Here is a 20,158-nt window from a genome sequence, read left to right as displayed (position 1 = left end):
GCACTGCTACACAGACGATATCCAGTTATACATTTCTTTCAAGCCCCAAGATGTTTCTAAGCTGCAGATTTTGAATGAGTGCTTAGAATCCGTTAAAGTTTGGATGGCTGACAACTTCCCCCAACTTAACGAAGGAAAGCCTGAAGTCCTTGTATGTGCTGCTGACAGAATGTACCTAAGATGATGAATGCTCTCGGTCCTCTTTCAACATTTGTGAAATCATCTATCAGGAACCTCGGGGTAACCTTTGACCCGGCTGTCAAATCTCTGGTTCGGTCCTGCTTTTATCACTTAAGAAACATTTCCAAACTAAGTCCTATTGTATCTCGTACTGAACTGGAAAATGTCATTCATGGATTCATTTAATGAAGACTGGCCTACTGTTCACTGTTTACATGTTTAAACAAAAACCCTTGAAGCGTCTACAGACTGTTCAAAACGCTGCAGCAAGACTTCTGACCAAAACATCGAAGTACTCGAAAGGTTTTCTCATGTCTCACAGAGGCATGCTCACTTCCAGCGTTCTGGCTTTTCTGTGGTCTGCCTCACACATAAAATAACTTTAGTGAATTCAGTAAATAGAAGAAAATAAATCTTAATCAGCAGAAGTTTATCGTAAAACCACAACTTCTTCACTGTGACGTATTTGACATGTTTAGAAGAATTAATAATTCATGGGAGCAGAAAGAGGAAGTGGAAGTAAAACAGAAAGTATTTCTGTTCTGTCTTTAATTCACCTTCATTCATCTGCCAACACTAAGTCTGAAATTCATTTTTGCTGATGCTGTTTTGATTAAAAGACAAAGTGCTGTACGCAGTGTTAGCATCGCTGTTCCAATCACTTCACTTTGATTTATTGTTATGTGACTGCACTCGTCCTCTACGTGCTGTGAGTCTCAGGGATAGTTCAGGGTGAACCGACTGAAACATCATTCATAAAACTCGTTCAGTGGTTCCAAAATCACACCTCGCTGATGGCGCAAGAACTGCAGCCAACCAGTGACGACGTCCTCTGTGCCTGTTGTACAGATCGGTCCTTTCAAAGCATCGATGAGGTCTGACCCCAAAACTCTGATCACAAACCTTATTAACATAACAGACTTTAATGAAGTATTTCCTTTAATTACACCTTCTTAACAAACGATTCTATGTGAGCCTGCAGCTTAATAGCTCATAATTATGGTATGTGTTTTCAGAAGCGCCTGTGAGGTGTCCCTCTGCTACCGGATCTAAATTTAGCTCCAGGTTAATTTCTTAAGGACGGCATGTGGAGCTGCAGAGAGCTGATGAGCAGGGCAGGAAGTCAGACTCGGGGATGGCACACAGCAGCCTGTCATTTTTCAAAATAAAAGACCTTGTGCAGACTAAACATAGGTGTGAAACGCTCCCAGTTTGGGAGGCTCAGGCAATGGGAGGGTGTAGTCTCTGAATAATCCTTCTTTGTATCATACAAAGGAGGATTATTTTCATCTTTGCATCGTGCAAAACTACCGTAGAGTCCCGTGACTAAAATATGGAGCAGAAAATGAAAATAAGTCCCCTTTAATTACGTTTTACTACAAATTTTTTCTCTTCTCATCGATATTACATCACTCTCGCCTTTCTGCATGTGGGTTCTTTCTGGCTTTTTCCCGCAGTCTGCAGCACATTAGACTAACAGGTGATTCATGATTGGTCATAGGTGTGAATGGCGGTCTGTCTCTGAGTCAGCCCTGTGACAGACGGCGACCTGCTCAGGATGTACCTGCCTCTCTCCCTATTGGCTGGGCTGGGCTGTAGCACCCCTACAGCCCTGACCTGGAATAGCAGTAAAGAAAGCAGATAGATGTTTACATTAGAAAAGAAAGAAGAAGAAAGACGTTCATGTGGCATTAAATCATTGAACTGCAGAGTCCATGGCGGATGGATCGGCTTCCCCGAGGATTATGATGAGGCTCCTGCAGAGAGCTGATGTGTGGAAAGCATTTAAACAGCTGATGTAGGATGAAACCTCCACTGTGTTTTAATCCTGAATGCCACGATGCAGCTTTCATTAAACATCGTCACGTCACGCTGCCATCGATCACGACTGCGGGTAAATAAAGCGGACTCTGTATTTGGATTTGGACCTTCTAATGGAAGTTAAGTGGACGTTTTGTCACTGTGACACTCTGAGAAAGCTCTGTGTGGTTTGTGGTGTACACAGCTGCTGAGGGTGTAATTTTCAGATAAACCTCAGGCTTTAAAATCAGAGCTGTTAAACTTCTTCAGAGAATGCAGCACAAAAACGATTTTTGTTTCTCTGTATTAAAGAAAGGAGAAAAGAGAAGTGGAACCAAAGGGGAACCGTGACTTCTTAGAACACACTGAGCCATGAACGTGGCCGTCGGATATAAAGGGAGCAGCGAGCAGCTCAGAGCACATCAGCCCTGCACATTCCAACAGAAGAACATCTGTCTGTGTCGGGAACCATGAAGACTCTGCTGGCTCTCACAGTCCTGACGCTCATCTGCTTCCTGAAGCACAGCTCTGCCAGTGAGTACCGCTGACCTCTGACCTCTGAGCGCCGTGAGTCTGAGCTGCACTCGTATTAACTCTGTGTGTGTGTCCACAGTGCCAGTCGCTATGGAAATGGTGATAAACGGTGTCGAATGCTGCGAGGCCGTCACTAATAAAATCCACATACCAGTGACAAAGGTGACGAACGTGACGATGACCAGCGGCTGCAACCTTGAAGCGATCATGTGAGTAAACACAGAAAGTCATGTGACAGGTGTTGAACATTCATGTTATCTAATTTGGAGTTTTGAGTTTTGCAGCTGGCATAATTACTTCGTGTTACTGTGGCTCCCTGATCAGCTGCTCAGCTGCAGCTTTAGTTTTAGTCTCTTTGCTCCATTTTTGGTCTCCAAATCATTAGACCTGTAAATCTGCTTCATGTGATCATTCTCACTGGGTTCATCATCCGTTCCACTTTTTTAAAATGATTTTGAATGAAGCATTTTTACGTGTTTTCGGGTATTTTGTGCCTTTCAGCTTCTTCCCATCACTGGTGCTGTGCACGTTCCTTACAGTGTGCATTGTGTGTTTCTTACAGAGTCACCACTGAGACCAAAAAGAAGTTCTGCCTCGACCCTGAATGGAAACACGCGCAGATGCATCTGAAAGAATTTAAGAAGAAATCCCGACAGTCAGGAGCCCCGAAAGTTTGACACGTTGTTCCTTTGTGGGCGTGTCCGTCAAGCATCAATGATTTTTACAGCTCGGTGCTCATGTTCATGTTTGAACTGTGACAGAACTTAAACCCAATATTTCTGATGATTTCAAAGAAAACTGAATTATTTAAACCTTTCATGTGTTTTGTTGTTTTTTTAAACTGAGATAATACCAAGTAGTACACCTGAACCTTTCAGAATAAAAGACTTTTGAACTTTAGTATTCTCTGCAATTTATTTTGGAGTTTGAATCTGAGTTGGATGTCTTCCTCACACACAAAGGTTAGTCATGGAGTTCCACAAGCTTGTCACATTATACGTGCTGTTCTTAGATAATATTATGAGACGTTTCAGTGGAGACAGTAAACAGCGATTGTAGCTCTCCAGAAGCTCGACGCGCCACTTTGTCCCTCTCAGGTAGACGGTGACTCAATCCAGAATTATCAAAGTCAAAATTCAAACAGATGCAGAGACACTGAGAGGTTAAAAAAAACCCTTCCTGTCCCCTATCAAAATAAAAGCATACATTTTAAGCACAAGAACTCAAGCTAAGAACTTATTCCATTATTCTTAATATGTCAGTCTGTAAATATTCCTTCCAATATAATACAACTCATATATCACCAGCAGGGTGCGCCAAAGCACCGCTACAGCTCTTTCAATACAGTCAAAACTGTGGTGTCCACTACTCAGTGAACTTTATTTATTAATATCAATCAGTTTGTTTATTTCACTATTAGTGCAGCTGATGATCTGCATGTTTGATTTGGATATTATGGATTTACGCCCTTCCTGATTCAACCGTCCTCATTTATCTAAGCTTGAGACTGTTGCTAGGAGTACACGGTTTGGGGGCGGGGCTCATAAAACCTAGGACCGCTCATGTGCTGCTGTTTAGAATATTTTGTGGTTTGGAGTTAAAGTTAGAAGAGCGAGGCTGAGATGGTTTGCACATGTGCAGACGGGGGAGAGTGGATATATTGGATATATCGGACAAAGGATGATGAAGGAGAAGATGCAGGGGGTGAAGGACACGTGAGTGTCACGCCGTTAGCCTCGTCTCCTGTGAGGACAGCAGGCCGTGCGGGTTGGAGGAAAACAAGAAGTGATAGAAGAGAAGAACGAGTGCCTGTTGGACTTCAATGTTCCCATTGTTTGTAATTTAAACCGAAGCCGTCGTGCCAACAAGTGTCAAACAAGTTCTGCAGAGACAGAAAGAGGCTCTCGCACAGCCTCCATCTGCGTCTCGAACACGAACGATAACAGCAGATGTCAGCGTGACGACACATCTGAAGACAGCCATGCACACAAAGGCAGCAAACACAGAAATGATCCGTCCGGCTTCCAGCACAAATCATTTGGAGGAAAAGTGCAGCTGAATTTAAACTGATGACAAAATCTAATAATGAGATACATCAAAGTCAGACCTTTTGGTTTTTGTTCAGAGTAGAAATGTGCATGAAGCTGTGACGGCAGAGTTACAGCAGCTCCAGTTTATTTCAGCCTGTTTAATGTGTATGAGCTGCACAAATGAATGTAATTCAGGGCAAAAAGCACAAACTCCCTGCAGATTTCTCATCTGAAACTTTTCTGTTTTACTGAAAGGAAACATAGAAATTCGCCATCTGGAGCTGATTTCCTGCCAAATTTCAGCATCATCAGTCTGCCTGCCCGTCTTACAGTGAGGACCATATTTGATCTGACATTACATTTCTATCAGCAGAGGTGTGAATAATTCTGTCCAAGATTTAGACGCCATCAGGAGGCTCCACTTTTATTTATTTTTTTAAATGTTCTAGATTTGTTTTAAGCTGGGAAAAGAAGGCAGAGTGAACGAGAGGATCACACAGACACAGATACATAACATCTCAGTCCACAGGTCCAGTTCAGGGACTCCAGTTAGATGAGGTGAAGTCTAGCAAAGAGCTAGCAGCTACAGCCACCTGTGTCACCATCCACCTGTCAGTCAGTGATGCCACGCCCCTAATAATACAAACTTTAATCCAGGTGAGTTATAAAACAGGTGTTATGTTAGGAAAATTATCTATAGAGATGAAACAGTTTGTGTATCAGGCTGTAAACATGTTTGTTTCTGCTGTAAAGCTTTAACATGGGAGTCTATGGGGACTGACTCACTGCTGCCTCTGCTGGACGGTAGAGGAACTGCAGGCTTTACGGTCATTTCTGGTATTAGCCGGTCACTGAAGGAGGGTGACTTTTGAATTTAAACACTGTTTTAGTTTCTTTATAATAAAGCTCCACAGGAAGTCGTTACCACAGTGTGTAATTCATCGCTGCTGACTGCAGTGTTGCATTTTTCTCATTGCTAACTAGTCCTTCCATTCAATACAGTGCAGCCCACCATCTCGTTCTCTAAGGCCTCTTTTTAAGTCACATTTTTCTGTCGTGTAGTCATTAAAACTGCTCGGGAGCTTCGAGTGCAATAAAACAATCCAAAGCATTCATCACAGCAAATGAATCCAAGTGTAATTTTATTTTAAAAATGCCAGAAAGACGTGAGCGGTTAAAGAATGAAGGACACGAATTTCTGTGCACATTAAAGGACCGAGTTGGTGGTTCTCAAAAATGCTTCGACACCTCCGCTGATTGGTTTTTAAATGACTTTCTTCCCTCCAGGCTGCCATCGACTCCCTCTGAAAAATCCTCTCTGAGACGTGACGGCGTCTGTGCTGTGCAATCCATCACAGTGAAGTTTTCATCACCGGCTTCTGCGAGCGCCGATGGTCCATTCGAGGACACTCCAACATCCCGAAACTCGAGAGCCGGGTCAGCGTCACAGTCCGAAAGCAAACAGGAAGAAAAGACGATGCTGAGAATCTTCTTTCAGTTATCTGATTAAAACTGAAAGAACCAAGAGGAAGAAATGTGATCTTCCATTACACTGATGCTCTCCAGACAATCATACTGTAATTAGATTGGTGCACTGTGTGTGTGTGTGTGTGTGTACAAAAATAGTGTATTACTACAGACACAGTGTCTCCTAGCAGCCACAGAGAGGAGTAAGATTATTAAGACCACAGTTTGGAGCTCCTCAGAAAACAAAGGGAGAATTCAACGTTCGGAAAAGGCTTTGGGAACGACTCATTTCCAGCTCCCTGCTTTTGCTCTGACTCACGATACCAAACAACGCTTTCATATCTTACTGAGCGTTGAACTCTTATAGCTCCTCCCCCTTTTAAAGCAATCTTCTGAGTGGCTCACAGACACAAAGTTTGAGCATGGGGTGGTTCTGCACTCACAGCCAGGGCTGTGGACTGGAGATGACCATATAAGGAGATCCACTTGACATCACAGAGAGCCAACGATAGACAAACCTGCGATAAACGGAGCGTGTAGAGCACAGCGGTGCACAGGGATTACTTTACATACGCCGAGCTCGTCATTAAAAACAAACACGGCTGGAAACAGGACACTTGAACCTCTAACATCCACCAGGTCAGCAGTGACGTGTGCAGAGTTACAGTCGGACTTTGTTTTAGCTGCAGGAAAAACCAGAAGATGTTATATTCCTTTTGTATTGTTTTTTCCCTAAAATTTTTAAAACTCCATAAAAAGTGATGAATGTTCAGCGCGGCTGCGCGGTTTAAGCCGTTATTTTGATTATTTGTTACAATCGTTCACGGATTTTTCGATGGTTTCACATCTGTACAAATATTTGCACCAAAATAAAATAAATTCATAACATTTTTTCGCAAAACTTTGCAGAAATTTAAATCAGCAGGGTGCTGCTTCCACTTTTACATAATGCAACATTCCTGTAGTTATTCTTTATAAATGAATATCTGCAGATGAATCAAGTGTTCGTTCATCTCCTAGAAGGAAGATCTAAAGTCTGTGTTTGTTGTTCCTGCACGAGCGACGTTTTGCTGCTTTGAAAAACAACTGCATGAGGTAACAACAGATGTTTTGCCAGTAAGCTGACCATTTTCCTGAAGCTCTCATTACTCACCGTGGTTAGTCGGCACTTATCTTTGACCACGTGAAATGCGATTTGAGTGTTTCTCTGTGAGTGGATGCTGCACAGCCTCGCTGTCATGGACGTCTGAGCTGATGTTGGGTGATTGTTACTCTACAGTTCTGGGTGTTCTCGGGTTATTTGTGTTGCTTTATGGTGCAGACGCAGCTCTCCTGCACTCTTTGCATAACATCTTCTTGGTTAATCAGTGGAGCCGGCGGCACAATGCAGGGGACAGCTGCGATTGGCTCACGCAGGCAGGTGGGCAGACGCTGATTTAGGGAGCGCTCGATTTCCTTTTTATTGGAGGAGCCAAAATCAGGATCAAGATCAGATTGATGTAAACAAACCTCAGTGACCTGGTGGAAGTTAAGAGGCGACTACAACCTGATAAGTTGGGGACACACTTTGATGGAAACATGAATCTAGAGCGCGGAATATTATTTTGTTCATCGCACAATTGCTCCAGAGTTTTAATGTACGGGAAGGAGAAAGTTTTTAACACATAATGAACCAAAAGTGTCACATGACCTCCATCAGAACGCTGCAGACGGAAGCGTGGGAGTCTTGCTCGACTTCATCCCATCGTTCCCATTCTTCGACACGGATTTGAGCTCATCTAGTGAAGAATCATCCTTGGAGCAGCTCTTCCCCGACTCGGCGGCTATTTCCTCGTCCCGCTCCTCCTTCCACACCCGCTTGTACTCCTGCTTGAGCTCCTGATATGAGCGGGAGAAGGTGTGGAAGATGGAGGTGGCCGGGAACGCCATGATGAGGATGCCGCTCAGGATACTCGTCAGCGCCACTATCTGTCCGGGGATGCTGCGCGGCACCATGTCGCCGTAGCCCACGGTGGTCATGGAGATGATGGCCCACCAGTAGGAGGCCGGGATGCTGCTGAAGCTGTGGTGGGGGTGCGTGGCGGCAAATGGCGCCAGCTCGCTCTCGGCTAGATGAACCAGTGGTGAGAAGAGGGTCACGGCCACGCAGACGAACAGCAGCAGGAGGCCGAACTCTCTCATGCTGCGCTGCATGGTCACCCCGAGCGTCTGCAGGCCCAGAGAGTGGCGAGCCAGCCGCATCACGTAGAGGATCCGCAGGGCTCGCAGCAGGCGAAGGATCAGGCTCAGTTTGTCCAGGTAGCCTCTGCCGGCCCCCATGATGACATCCTCGTGCGACTCGTCTTTGATGTCGACCACCAGGGACACGTAGTACGGCAGGATGGCAACGGCGTCGATGATGTTGAGCGGGCTGCGGGCGAAGGCCAGCTTGCTCTGGGCGTTGATAAATCGGAGCACAAACTCCAAGGTGAACCAGGCCACGCAGATGGACTCCACCACGAACATGTTGTGACACTTCTGGGAGCACTCGCCCTGCAGACGGGGACAGAAACACGGAGCAAATATAAAGTGTCGCTCCATCGATTTCACACTTGATGCTCAGATAGCCTCAGAAAACAGTGACCTGCGAGGCCCGCTGCCTCTCGCCGTGCCAAAGGCAAACGGCCTCTCGGTTTTCCTTACCATCACTTTAATTCCACGTCTGCCTGCACAAAGCGAGAAATTGGAAAACATTTAAAAGCTGCAGAGCACTTACATTGATTTCTCTGGAGGTGAATGCTAAAGAAAAGTGTCTGTTGTAATAAGAAGTATGCGTCGCCTCAGGGAAAAAATCCATTTTTATTCCAGTGTGATTTTAACAGATGACAGAATGATGACAAAAAAATGAGAAAGAAAGACGCCTGAATGAAGAACTGTCCACAAATACCAGAGCGACAAAAAGAAAAGTGAAAATTACAACCTGGAAGAACACGGGCTTTTCTAACTGCACATAATGTGAACGACTTCTGACGAGAAGACGCCGTCGGGCAGCTTCCATCAAGCATTAAAATTTATATTTTTAATCTAGAACTCTGTGTTCCCTGATAAAATACTACTCCTGGAAACAGGTGAATTATTTGTGAGGGAGGTAAGATTCAGGAAAGGATGGTGAACCTCACCTGAACTTTCTGCCTGCTACTTGGTGAAAGCTGTATAGTAAAAAGGATTTTCCTGCTTCCATTCTGCTTTCTCCTGTTTTACGCCATCAGATCTTCTTCTATCCTGTTCCAGCCATGATGTGCATAACAAACATGACCAGATAACGAGGACAGTGTATGCACAAGTAATCCATGTGAACCGGAATCACTTAGTTTACCACAGTTTTTTTCTACTTCTGGTTCTACATGATGTCATAGAGAGTATCCAATCAAAAGAAAGTGGTCTTAAAGGGTGGCCTGGAAGTGGGAGGAGCTAAATAAGGGCTATCTCTATCTGTAAATCATACAAAACTTCTCTAGTGGAGTCAAAGGATAAAATATGAGGCTGCTGTAAACTGTGTCAACATAGTGCTTTATGCTAATTTACTAATTTCATTGAGTGGTGTCTTTAGAATTTGGCCTGCGCTGATTAGTTGTAGAGATATAAGGTGAAATTTTGTTTTTGAAAAGCAAATCCGTCAGATCTTATTTTTTTCTCAAACCATGACTCCTGATAATTAACATTAAATGAAAACACTGCATTTTCTGTAAGCTAGCGTTAGCACGATTATCTCTGCAGCAGCACCATCCACCTTACAGGTCGGCCAGATTCAGAACTTTCAGCTTCTTTTAGCGCTCACGTCCACACTTTGATTTTCTGTCGGCTCGATTAGTCCGACCGACTGCAAAAACGTTCGGGAGGAATCGATTTATTGTCTCCAGCTCACAAAAGCCAAATTCAGACTCTTTACACTGACAACAGCAGTCAGCTCTGCACGCTGTCTCCTTTGGTTACCTCAGACCGCCGGCAGAAAACAACCAGCAAACAGTCACGCTGACAGAAGCTGCTTTTCAATCCACGCCTGAGCCCCATTAATGTGCTTTAATTTGTCTTTTTACTGTCATCGCTCTTTCCATCACTGAAGTTACACTGATTTATAACCGCACCTATTTGTAATTACAGAGGATTTATTCTCCATATCTGTATTCTTGGACTTTTCTGTGGATGCCTTTGTCTCATACTGAGTTGGGTTGGCAAACATAAGGCCCAGGGGCCAGAATCAGGACCACTGGATGGATTTGGAAAATGTAAAGGACAAAAATGTTCCACTTTAAGCTTTTCATAAGTTTTACAGCTTTTCCTACTGATAAAAAAAATCTCCATGGCCATTCAGAACACACCAAAACAAACAACTAATAGATAAACGATATATCAGAAAGCTTTTTTAATTATCTGCCATCCAAATGTATATTTTTACAGTAGGGTCATAGTAAAATATATATATATATAAGTCTTAGAATCACTGGATTTTCTGCACAAACAATTATTTATAAAAATTTCAAATTAAATCAGCGTTTCTGTATCACTGAAACTGTGGGATAAACTGTTGCATCTGTTCTTTTTCTTATATTAAAATATCTCAGGGATCAAATGTGCAGTTAGACTGTACATGTACATGTAAATACTGTTATATTACTGTGATGTGATTAATGTGTTAGCTAAGAGCTGCTTTTACACATCCAGCCCACACATCGCACGTTCATCTGTAGTCACATCTCCACTCTCCTGTCTGCTGCTGGGTGCAGGTACCGTGCAGCGTGTTTATCACTGCGAGCTTTCTTGTTTTTTCTAGAAACTTCTGTCTGTAAATATCACAGTGAGAGAGAACAAAATCTGCAGCTCTGTCGGCATCAGTTTACCTGTCAGTTAATCACAATCAGCCCCACTTTGCATCACAGCTACGTGAGCCGACGTTAATAGGATGAAATATTTAGTGTTGTGGTGGAAATGTTTCTCAGTCAACACACAGTCTGCTCTGTGAAGTTTTCATTACTTTCATTAAATTTCCAGCTAAAAATCATCCTTCGCTAACGGCTCCGCCACTGAGGGGAACGACCCAGAGAGCCAACTACAGCAGAAATGATGTTTTCATCTCTGCAACACATAAAACTGTAAGTCAGGAAGTAAACAAGAGCTTTATAGCAACAACCGGCTCTAACCAGCATCACCAGGTCTCCTCTTCAGCACCATTTTCTGCATTAGATCATCTTTTTTACAAGAAGTCCTCCAACAAAGCAGTCATCATAAACTAACAATGTACCATGAAAATCATCATGTAGGACTGTTTACTGTCCACACGAGCGCACAAACCGTACCACCGCTGTTCTTGGACCATCTGAAAGCTTCAGTTGTTAAGTTTAGATGCAAAGACTCTTTGGTGAGGAACAGAAAGCAGTTATGCGCCATGTGCAGCTCTGTAGAGGTAGCAACACGATCACACATCACAACATTTACACATTCACACAAACTTCTTCTTCTGTCACCTGCTCCCTGCAGTGATCACCAAAACACATCACCTGCCTCCATCTCACCCTATCCCAGCATCCTCTGTCACGCCAACCCCTTCTTTACATCCATGAATCCCTTTAAAAGGCCTCTACTGGTTAGCCAGTTTTCCTCTTTCCTATAACCTTTCCTGGTTCATTGGCACCTGTGTGGTTACAGTCCTGAATAATATTTACATGTTTTAATTTAGATATTTCAGAAAAATCCCCTTCCAGACTCCAGTTTAGCGGTGAGCGCAGCTACAGTGCTACGTGCTATATAGAGTGTGAGCTAGCATTGCTGTGCACTGCTGAACTCTGCAATTAGCCCGAATGTGTGAAGAGGAACAAACTGGGTGAGTCTGTGATGCTGCTGACCGTTAGAAAGAAGTCTTACACACTTCCATGTGTTTAACCTGTTAAGTTTCCTGTTCAAAAAGGAAATTCATTGTATTTCTCTGCAATTATAAATTCTGTGTAACCAATCTTGGTATCAAAATAAAGTGAATACTTGTGAGATTTCATCAGAGGTGTAAGTAGTACTGCAGATGTTACTATTTCAAAGTTACTGTGACTCAAACATAGAAAAGTTAGATTTTTTATTTCCCTTGCCTCATTTTTTAAAGTGTTTTATAGCACATAACACCTTTGAAAATATGCTCTGGGTCAAATTTAAGTCCAGAAAACCGCGTAACTGTTTGGCATCTTCGCTTTGTTTGGTGGTTTTAGAAATGGTTTACCTGAGATTTGAGCAGAGATTTAGAGGTTTCCGTGGATACCACACATATGACTTTAAACTATGACTATAACCTTGGCTAGGATGACATGGGGGTACATACAGACAACCTGACACTGACTGAACGGAAACACACAGACTAAATACAAACAAGGGGAGATCAAGGGAAGTGGCCACACACTGGGAAACAGCTGACACAAACAAATCATAATGACGCCACAAGGGAAGTGTAAACTAGGCACATAGAACAAGACAACAAGACCTTCAAAATAAATAGGAAGCATGATGGGATTCAGATGTGACCTGAAGTTGACAACAGGAACCATGCAGACATAACATGACAGGTAAGACACGCCCAACAACAAGGGGAACTTGGGAAACTATGGGAACGGGGGAAGATGACACAAGGAGTCTAAATGAGCACAGAACTATAACTAGGCAACCGAGGAGCTAAAGAAGACTAAAAGAACCAAAACATAAACAATGAATATCAAAATACAATGAAACGCTGGGTTAAACGACCCAGGACCGTGACACAGTGGCCCCAGATGCAGACGTCAGGTTCAACATTCAGCCCGATCCCAGAAATTTCTTTTTTATTTAAACCCATATTTAAAACGTTTTATGCATTTCAAACTGATTCCACAGGCTGTTTTATAAATTCTGTAAGCTCTGTACCCACCTTCGTCTCCTCATCTCGGAGGTCCGGCATGGTGCTGATGCACAGACTGATGACGGTGACCATCACCATGACGATGGAGAGGCAGGCGAACATCTTCCCGGCCAGGCCGGAGTGAGGGTTCTCCACCATATCGCGCAGCACCACGATCAGTCTGCGATAGCCCTTTTCCGTCTGTGTGCTGCTCTTCTTCAGCATCATCCTCTTCTGCCTCCACTCTTCCTCCTTATGCTCCCGCTCCGCCACCTCCTCCACCCGGGCCATCATGCGACGGCGGCAGCAGCGCTCCATATGTCCGGGGTCCACGCCCCAGTAGTCGAGCTCGTCGTGCAGCGAAACGGCACATAACTCCCGGAGCAGACGCAGTTTGCCTGCCGCCAGGAAGTTGAGGATGACCCTAAAGGCTGTTGGGTTTCGGTCGAAGAAGAACTCCTGGCAGGTTTCGTCGTAGTCGTCACAGAGTCGTGCGATCTCCTCGGGGGTGGTGCAGAAGCGCAGGCGACCCAGACGACTCTGAGGAAACTGCTCCAGGGTGCTCCAGGGGAAGGTGTAGCGGTTGCCGCCGACATTGATCAGAACCTGCAAGGTGCGGTCGACCACGTATGAGGCCTTCGGGTCGCGCAGCAGCTGGGCGCGCTGGAAGTAAACGCCTTTGAGGGTCTCGGTCTCCGGGATCTCGGTGAAGAAGCGGTCGAGGCTGCTGTCGTCGCTGCTGATGGAGTAGGTGCTGAAGTCGTGGTTGGCATTGCTGATGATGGGCATGCTGGCAGCTGGATGTGTGACAGGATGGATGAGATTTTATTATGTCCGACTGACCGCAGTTTTACGGAAGCTCCACTGAAACTGTAGGGAAGCAAAAAGACAGATTCAGTCTGTTGAAATCTTCCATTAATTCAAACTTGTTTGGCTCCAAGGGGCTCAATAGGGACCAACATGTAGTGAAGGAAGTGTCCCAGACCTCCTACTGATATCAAATCCAAGTCCTTTTACGTCACTTATCGAGACTTTTCATGTTCATGTTTTAAAGTTACTCCAAATCAATCATCCTTTTTTGCAGAGAAGACTAAAATATCTTCCTTAATGTTCCCCACTCGTACCCACAACATAAAACTATTAGGAAATGTTGTCTGACACATTCAATTAACTGCTACATCGGTGTTAAACATCCAAATTCAGAATGATTAAGAAGTTTTGGCTTGAAGCTTGACGTGACATCAGAGTCAGTATTGCAGTTTTCAAAGCGAGCTCTCGCTGTCATAACCTGTCAGATACCATCAAGAAACAAAGAGCAGTAAATGGGATGTGAGCAGGACGCCGGTTTCTGATGTGTTTAATCACAGACAACACTGAACAGACATATTGAGCCACAGCAGCAAAGCAGCCCGAAACGCGGAGAGAGAAGATGAGGCCTCTCGCATATTTGTGCGAAGCCTCATCTTCTGTAATGAGTCTGATCAAAACAAATCAGCGTGCCAGGAAAAAGAGTTCGGATCGCTGCAGTCGCTGCCAGGAGAACAACAACCCTCAGTGAAGCACAGGACCATGAATATCACCCAATTTGATGAGTATCTTCTAAAATACTGAATGTCAGACTCAGTGACAATCATTATTAGTCTGCTATGAATTTGGTGATGGATTCTGAAGTGAACTTATTGTGTTATTTTTTCTTATTTCCTTTCATATCTCCTGTGCATGTGTTGAACAGTCATAATAAAAACTGATTTTCAAATAATGAAATGTGTAGGTACAAATAAATACCCAGATTCAGACAATTCCTTCTATTCTAGGAGCTTCTTTGATGATGCTGGTGAGGGGATATCATATGATTCATGGTCAAAAAAACCCCACCCACCTGCTGTGTCCGAACGTTTATTCTCCACTCGGGAGTGAGGTTCGCAGGGTGACAAAGTTTTCTTTCTTTATTCAGTATTAAAGGTTTTTTCTGTTCTTTAGAAAGAATGCAGAGTTTGGATCAACAACAGCTGAAAACCTAAAGTCGACTCTCAAGTCAAATACAAAGCAGGATTTTCAGCTAGGCTAATGCTAAAAGACAAAGCTATCCAGTTTTTAAGTGATGACGTGATGAACCCTGCTTCCAGGTCCAAACTACTCTGTTTATTAAAGCTGTTGTGATTTTAACATGTTTTAATGCTTTGTATCTTGTTCTTTTTAATCTCAACAAGCCCCTAAAAACAGTCAGTGATGACTGTCGGCCTCTCTCAGTTTTTATTACCACTGTTAAATTTAAAGCTCAGTGTTTAAAACCTTACAATGTAACTCCAGCCCATGCAGCAGTATATGAATGACTAACCTCGTATTGTGGATGGATTATCTCAGTTGTTCTCCTGACTGAAGTTTGGTCCTTTTACAGCATCCTGCCATGCGATTGCATTTGTCCCTAACCATCGGGAACCCTCACGTTAACTTTTATTGAGTGGAATAAAGTTAGCGTTCATCCTCCAGCTTCACTGTGTTTATGCTATGCTAACAAGCTAGCTGTGTCGCTAGCGATCACGTAGCACATCATTATATAGCAGCTAGCCCAACTTCAGTAACCCTACAAACGTCACTGCTGTTTAGTTTTCTGTCTTCATTTATGTTGGAAGTGATAACAGAGCTGTACGTTTGAATTTGTTTCAGAAATCTCTCGGTCAGAACATGCTATATCATGCTTAGGTGGAAACTAGCGAGCTAACTTCTAACTCAGTTAAATTTTAAAAAATTCTGTTTTCGTGAATGACTGATTGTGGAGTAAAGCGCTTTGGGTCCTTAGGGACTAAGTAAAAGCGCTATACAAATACAGGCCATTTACCATTTACATTACCATGCTTACCTAGACGTAGCTAAGATAAGAATTGTGCTCACCCTGAAACCCTATAAGAACAGCTCATCCAGTTTCCATATGTTTTCTGCTCTTCCGTGTTATATGATCATTTAGACCAGAGGCTGAGCCAACCTGCTGATGAAACAAGACAACGAGGACAACGATAAAAAAATGAAGCTTTTTGTTGAATAAATCAGACACTGATCCTGATGTGCTGTATTAAACTATCTGGGCTTCAGGTGTCAAATCTGACAATATATACAGCTGTAATAATTCTTCCATGCCAGTCATTAAAGAACAAATCAATGAGTCTACATTAGTTCATGTGTCTTTTTCAGTAAAATAGAAAATTGACTGAAAGGGGAAGAAGCTCTCAACACTCCCCGTTTTAGCCTCGACACCCTGCACAGTTTCTTCACACCAGTTCACGCCTCGATTTGTGTGACTCGACGGTGAGACACAGTGATGGCGTGAACGAACCCAGAGAGTAGAAAATGCCTGAGAATCACCAAAGAAGCTCTTTCAGCTCTACAGGTTCGAGCAGAAAGTAGTTTCACCTCGGCCTGATGTCGACAAGATGAATATAGAATCTGCTCGTATGAAAGCAACGTGGGTTTGACAGGTCGCTCAGTGGGAGCTATAAAAGACTGAGATCCTCACTTCTCGTGACAGCGAACCACACTTAAGTTGTAAGTCATGCTGTAAGTACATTTAAGTAATGCATGAATAATTTTAAGTTTACAGGAAAGGAGGAGTCATTTAAGTACTGCATCAATTTTGTGGTAATTGTGAAGCAAAACAAACAAAATTTCCCCTTTCATGTTGTAAGCATGCTGTGCTACAGATTTAGATATTTATTTTTTCATACAAGTTAATAAAGGAAAATATTTATAGTGTTTAAATAAAAGGACAGTTTAATAATACAATGTCCCAAAAATTACCCCATGTTTACAACACAAGATCAGAGAATATTCTTTGATTTTCTGCAGAATTCCCATTAAATTACTTAATAAATGAAACCACTTTAAATTACTTACACAGTACTAAAGTTTATTTACATCACATTTCTTTCATTTTCTGTTAAAAACCGACTTGTTACCTCCTTATTTTAGTGTATGTACCTTTAAATATTTGTAAGTAAATACAATGATGTTGTAATTTCAAATAAAATCCCATGCTGACTCCCCTTATGGACTCTTGTCTACATCGTTCCTGCAAAAGCAGCCACCTCTGAAGCTTTCTTGTTAGACACAAAGCAGTTACACAAAGGAAAACCGTGCGTGTGTGAATGGATGTGCAAGACGTGGTGTGTAAGGCACTCTGTGATCAGGTAGAGTAGAGCCAGTCCACTTCCTGGTTTGTGTTGCTGATGGCTCTGTCCTAGATTCTGTTTGAGTGCCATGCTGCTCTCTATGATCTATGATCCCAATTTCAGGCACACGTCAGGGATTATTAAAGTGAGCAGGATGCACGCAGCTCAATTTGGAGCCACAGCAGAGAATCTCAATACTTTATAATTAAGAAATATAAAATTGGGAAAAATCATTAAAACTTGTTTAAGTATAGAGTGACGGAGGGAGAAAGTCATTTTAATCCGTTTACTGTTAAATCTACAAAACAGTGCAGTGTGTGTGTGTGTGTGTGTGTGTGTGTGTGTGTGTGTGTGTGTGTGTGTGTGTGTGTGTGTGGGTGTTTCTAATGAACAGGAGGTTTATTTAAAAAACATAATTTGGTGAAAAACTGACATTTAATGGTAGTATGAGTGCAAACAGATCCTCTGTACACTCCTGCAAAAGCTGAACATGTTTCAAAGCCTTCAGCGTTCCAGCCCAGTCTTCATTTATGCTGTGCTAATGTAGCGCCTCTAATATCAACAAGAGGTTTCAGGAGTGAGGCCATGTTAAAAGCAAAACTACAAAAATTGTGTTGTCTCAAAAGATCATTTCCTCCTTCATAGCACCTGTACAGGGGAGAACATTTTTATAACTCACCTGTTTAACCCTTTAAGACCTACCATAGAACCAAGTTCGCCAGAGCTTATATTATATTTTTACATGCTGTGGAGCCATTTTTGGGAGCATTTCAAGTTGCTATACATCAATACAACCATTATAGCCCAAACTTTAATAATATGTCTGCATTAGGTGCATAGTAATTACATAAATTGCAAAAAAGTGCAATAAACTACAAAAAAATTGAAAATCGTTTTTGTTTTTTTAACATATATTTCTAGTTAGAGAAATTTAAGAGGCTTATCCCTCAAAACTGTAAATACAAAAAAGTTACACAAACTAGTTTCCCACCACAGGAAATTTATTTTGAGTGTCTTCATAGTTTTATTTTTGAAATACACCAATTTTTATATACTGCAGGAAAAACGAAAATAAATATTATAGTGCAAATTTGCAAAATAACAGCATATGCATCAAAATAAACTATTTCCAGCAGTGCAATATGAGTCCTAAGCATCCCAGAAACGACACAGAAAGTCATAAAGTCAAACATAACTTTTTAAAACACATAACATGTAAAACACAAGCTCATAAGGCCCCGATCATAAAAAACTACATTTCCGCAAAATGACGTCACTTCCGGTTTCGGGCAGGTCATGCGGTCATGTGATAGTTCGCGCTGATGGACGTAGGAAGTGTTACAAACAGCTGATGGATCGGCGAAGCGTGTTTCTGGAATATCATGTTTTTGTTGCTGCAAGTGATTTTTATGCAGTTTTTTCAAAGCTATATGTGGAAGGAAACTGTGACCTAGGACAAGCTGATGGCATAAGATGTAAGTACAACTCCTCCAGTTTCATATGCAAAAAAAATTATTGCGCTAGCTTACTTGGTTGCAGAGCTACCGGGATTTAAAAATAGTTACGCAAAACAGAGCGTGCCCGCTCCGATCGGCTGTAAAGGGTTAAAGCTTATTAAGGCTTAAAGTTTGCATCATTGGGGGCGTGGCTTCTTGAATGACAGGTGGACGGTGACACAGGCGGCTGTAGCTGCTAGCTGTTTGCTAGCTTCACCTGAACTGGACCTCTGGACCACTTTTTTTTTGCTGTTGGAGCATTTTGACATCATGTGACCAATAATATGGCTGCTGTGAAGTCACTGCACTAACAGACCATCCAAGAAGGTTGAGCTCTGGTTTTTAGGTTTGATTTTAATTCTTACTCAGCAGTAATTACCAGACATCTGTGTCTGTGTGATGCCTGAACCAAACTAGCTAGCACTCCAAAGAAAAGAAAGAAACACATAAAGTAATTTTTAAAAAAAAGCTATATGTAAATAAGATAATCAAAAACATCATGGCTGCAGTCCAAGTTTTGTTTAAAATGTTGAAGCCAGATACCAGGGGATGATGTGACTGTAGAGTCCTCCATCTTTTAGCTACAGTCTAAAGCTTTCCTCAGCCTCTCCGACCTGAAACCAGCTGTCAGCTCATATTTTTTATTAAAATGCGAGCTGAGCCACTTTCTCGCTTAAGATCTGAGATTCAAACTCAATTTTTGAAATTAAAGTTCAGCCTGAACTTGACACAGAAATGAGGGACGGACCCTGAACTACACCCCGGCCAAAGTTCCGTACAGGCCAGGTGTGATTCACTCACCTTTCAGCGCGGAGACGAGCCGCCTCGGCTCTTTAACGTGTCCCGTTCATGTTCTCTAGAAGACGCTCCTCGGCCACTGAGACTGGCGCACAACCCTCCGCGTAACTGCGCCAATTACGAGGCACAGGCGCTGCTCCGGCTCCAGTTTCTGAATCCAGTCTGAAGTTTGGGCTCGGTGTGTGTCCGTGCACCGTCACCGGGCTACACGCACACGTCGCCTCTCCAGCAGCTCCGGAGTTGGAGGGAACGGAATGAAACGGATTTCTTTGTGCGCAGCTCGGCGCTCGGTGTCCGCTGACCCCCGCCCCCGCCGCTTCCGAGGAGACGATAAATGCGATTACCTAACGGCGGTGTCCTCCTGAAACCTGCCGCTGGATTTTCATCTGTGTTTGACAGCAGGACCGTCCTCCTCCCCCCTCCCCCCCATCCTCCTCTTCCTCTTCTCACACCCTCCCATCTCCAGCCCTTCTCGCCGATGCACTGTAAAACACAGACAGGCTGAATGTGCTGGAAGAAGTTTTGTCTGATGTGAGAGACACGAAGAGGTAAAAGAAAGAGACGCGTGTAAAAGTTTAACCATTTAATCTTCAGGATCTTTTTGAGTCACTAACAGCTCCACAGCTCTGAGGTCGGACCGGATAATTCACCCTGCAGGATTTAAACTTACAGCAAGTCTGTGTGACTCCATCACAGGTCAGAATGAGAGCGTGCAGCCCTCTGGCACAAATCACAAACACTGATGGAACAGAAGCAGCAAAAACTCTCAGCTGCAACAGTAAGTCTGATGTAACCAAGAGA

At 43.1% G+C, this 20,158-nt stretch overlaps 2 protein-coding genes across 2 annotated transcripts; one reads left to right on the top strand and one right to left on the bottom strand.

The window, feature by feature from the left end:
• The first annotated feature begins 2,409 nt into the window (after positions 1-2,409).
• Positions 2,410-3,342, top strand: LOC146678074 (uncharacterized). The gene is made up of 3 exons (XM_085410623.1): positions 2,410-2,514; positions 2,594-2,723; positions 3,077-3,342. Exons 1-3 carry the CDS (start codon positions 2,451-2,453, stop codon positions 3,189-3,191), a joined length of 309 nt encoding a protein of 102 aa, XP_085266749.1. The 5' UTR covers positions 2,410-2,450; the 3' UTR covers positions 3,192-3,342.
• A 2,369-nt stretch (positions 3,343-5,711) lies between these two features.
• On the bottom strand, positions 5,712-19,717 carry LOC146678073 (voltage-gated potassium channel regulatory subunit KCNG1-like). Its single transcript, XM_085410611.1, has 3 exons — positions 19,361-19,717; positions 12,931-13,770; positions 5,712-8,543 (listed from the first exon to the last, which is right to left on the bottom strand). The coding sequence occupies exons 2-3, from the start codon at positions 13,687-13,689 to the stop codon at positions 7,707-7,709; spliced, it is 1,596 nt and encodes a 531-aa protein (XP_085266737.1). The 5' UTR covers positions 13,690-13,770; positions 19,361-19,717; the 3' UTR covers positions 5,712-7,706.
• Between the last annotated feature and the right edge of the window lie 441 nt (positions 19,718-20,158).

This window comes from Rhamphochromis longiceps, linkage group LG1 (genome assembly GCF_057381845.1).
Source record: "Rhamphochromis longiceps isolate RC_006_pf linkage group LG1, R_longiceps_female_GT1.1, whole genome shotgun sequence".
In the NCBI taxonomy this organism is placed as follows: Eukaryota; Metazoa; Chordata; class Actinopteri; order Cichliformes; family Cichlidae; genus Rhamphochromis; species Rhamphochromis longiceps.
The sequence above is the reverse complement of the archived record's forward strand: the minus strand, read 5'-3'. Positions and strand labels throughout refer to the sequence as shown.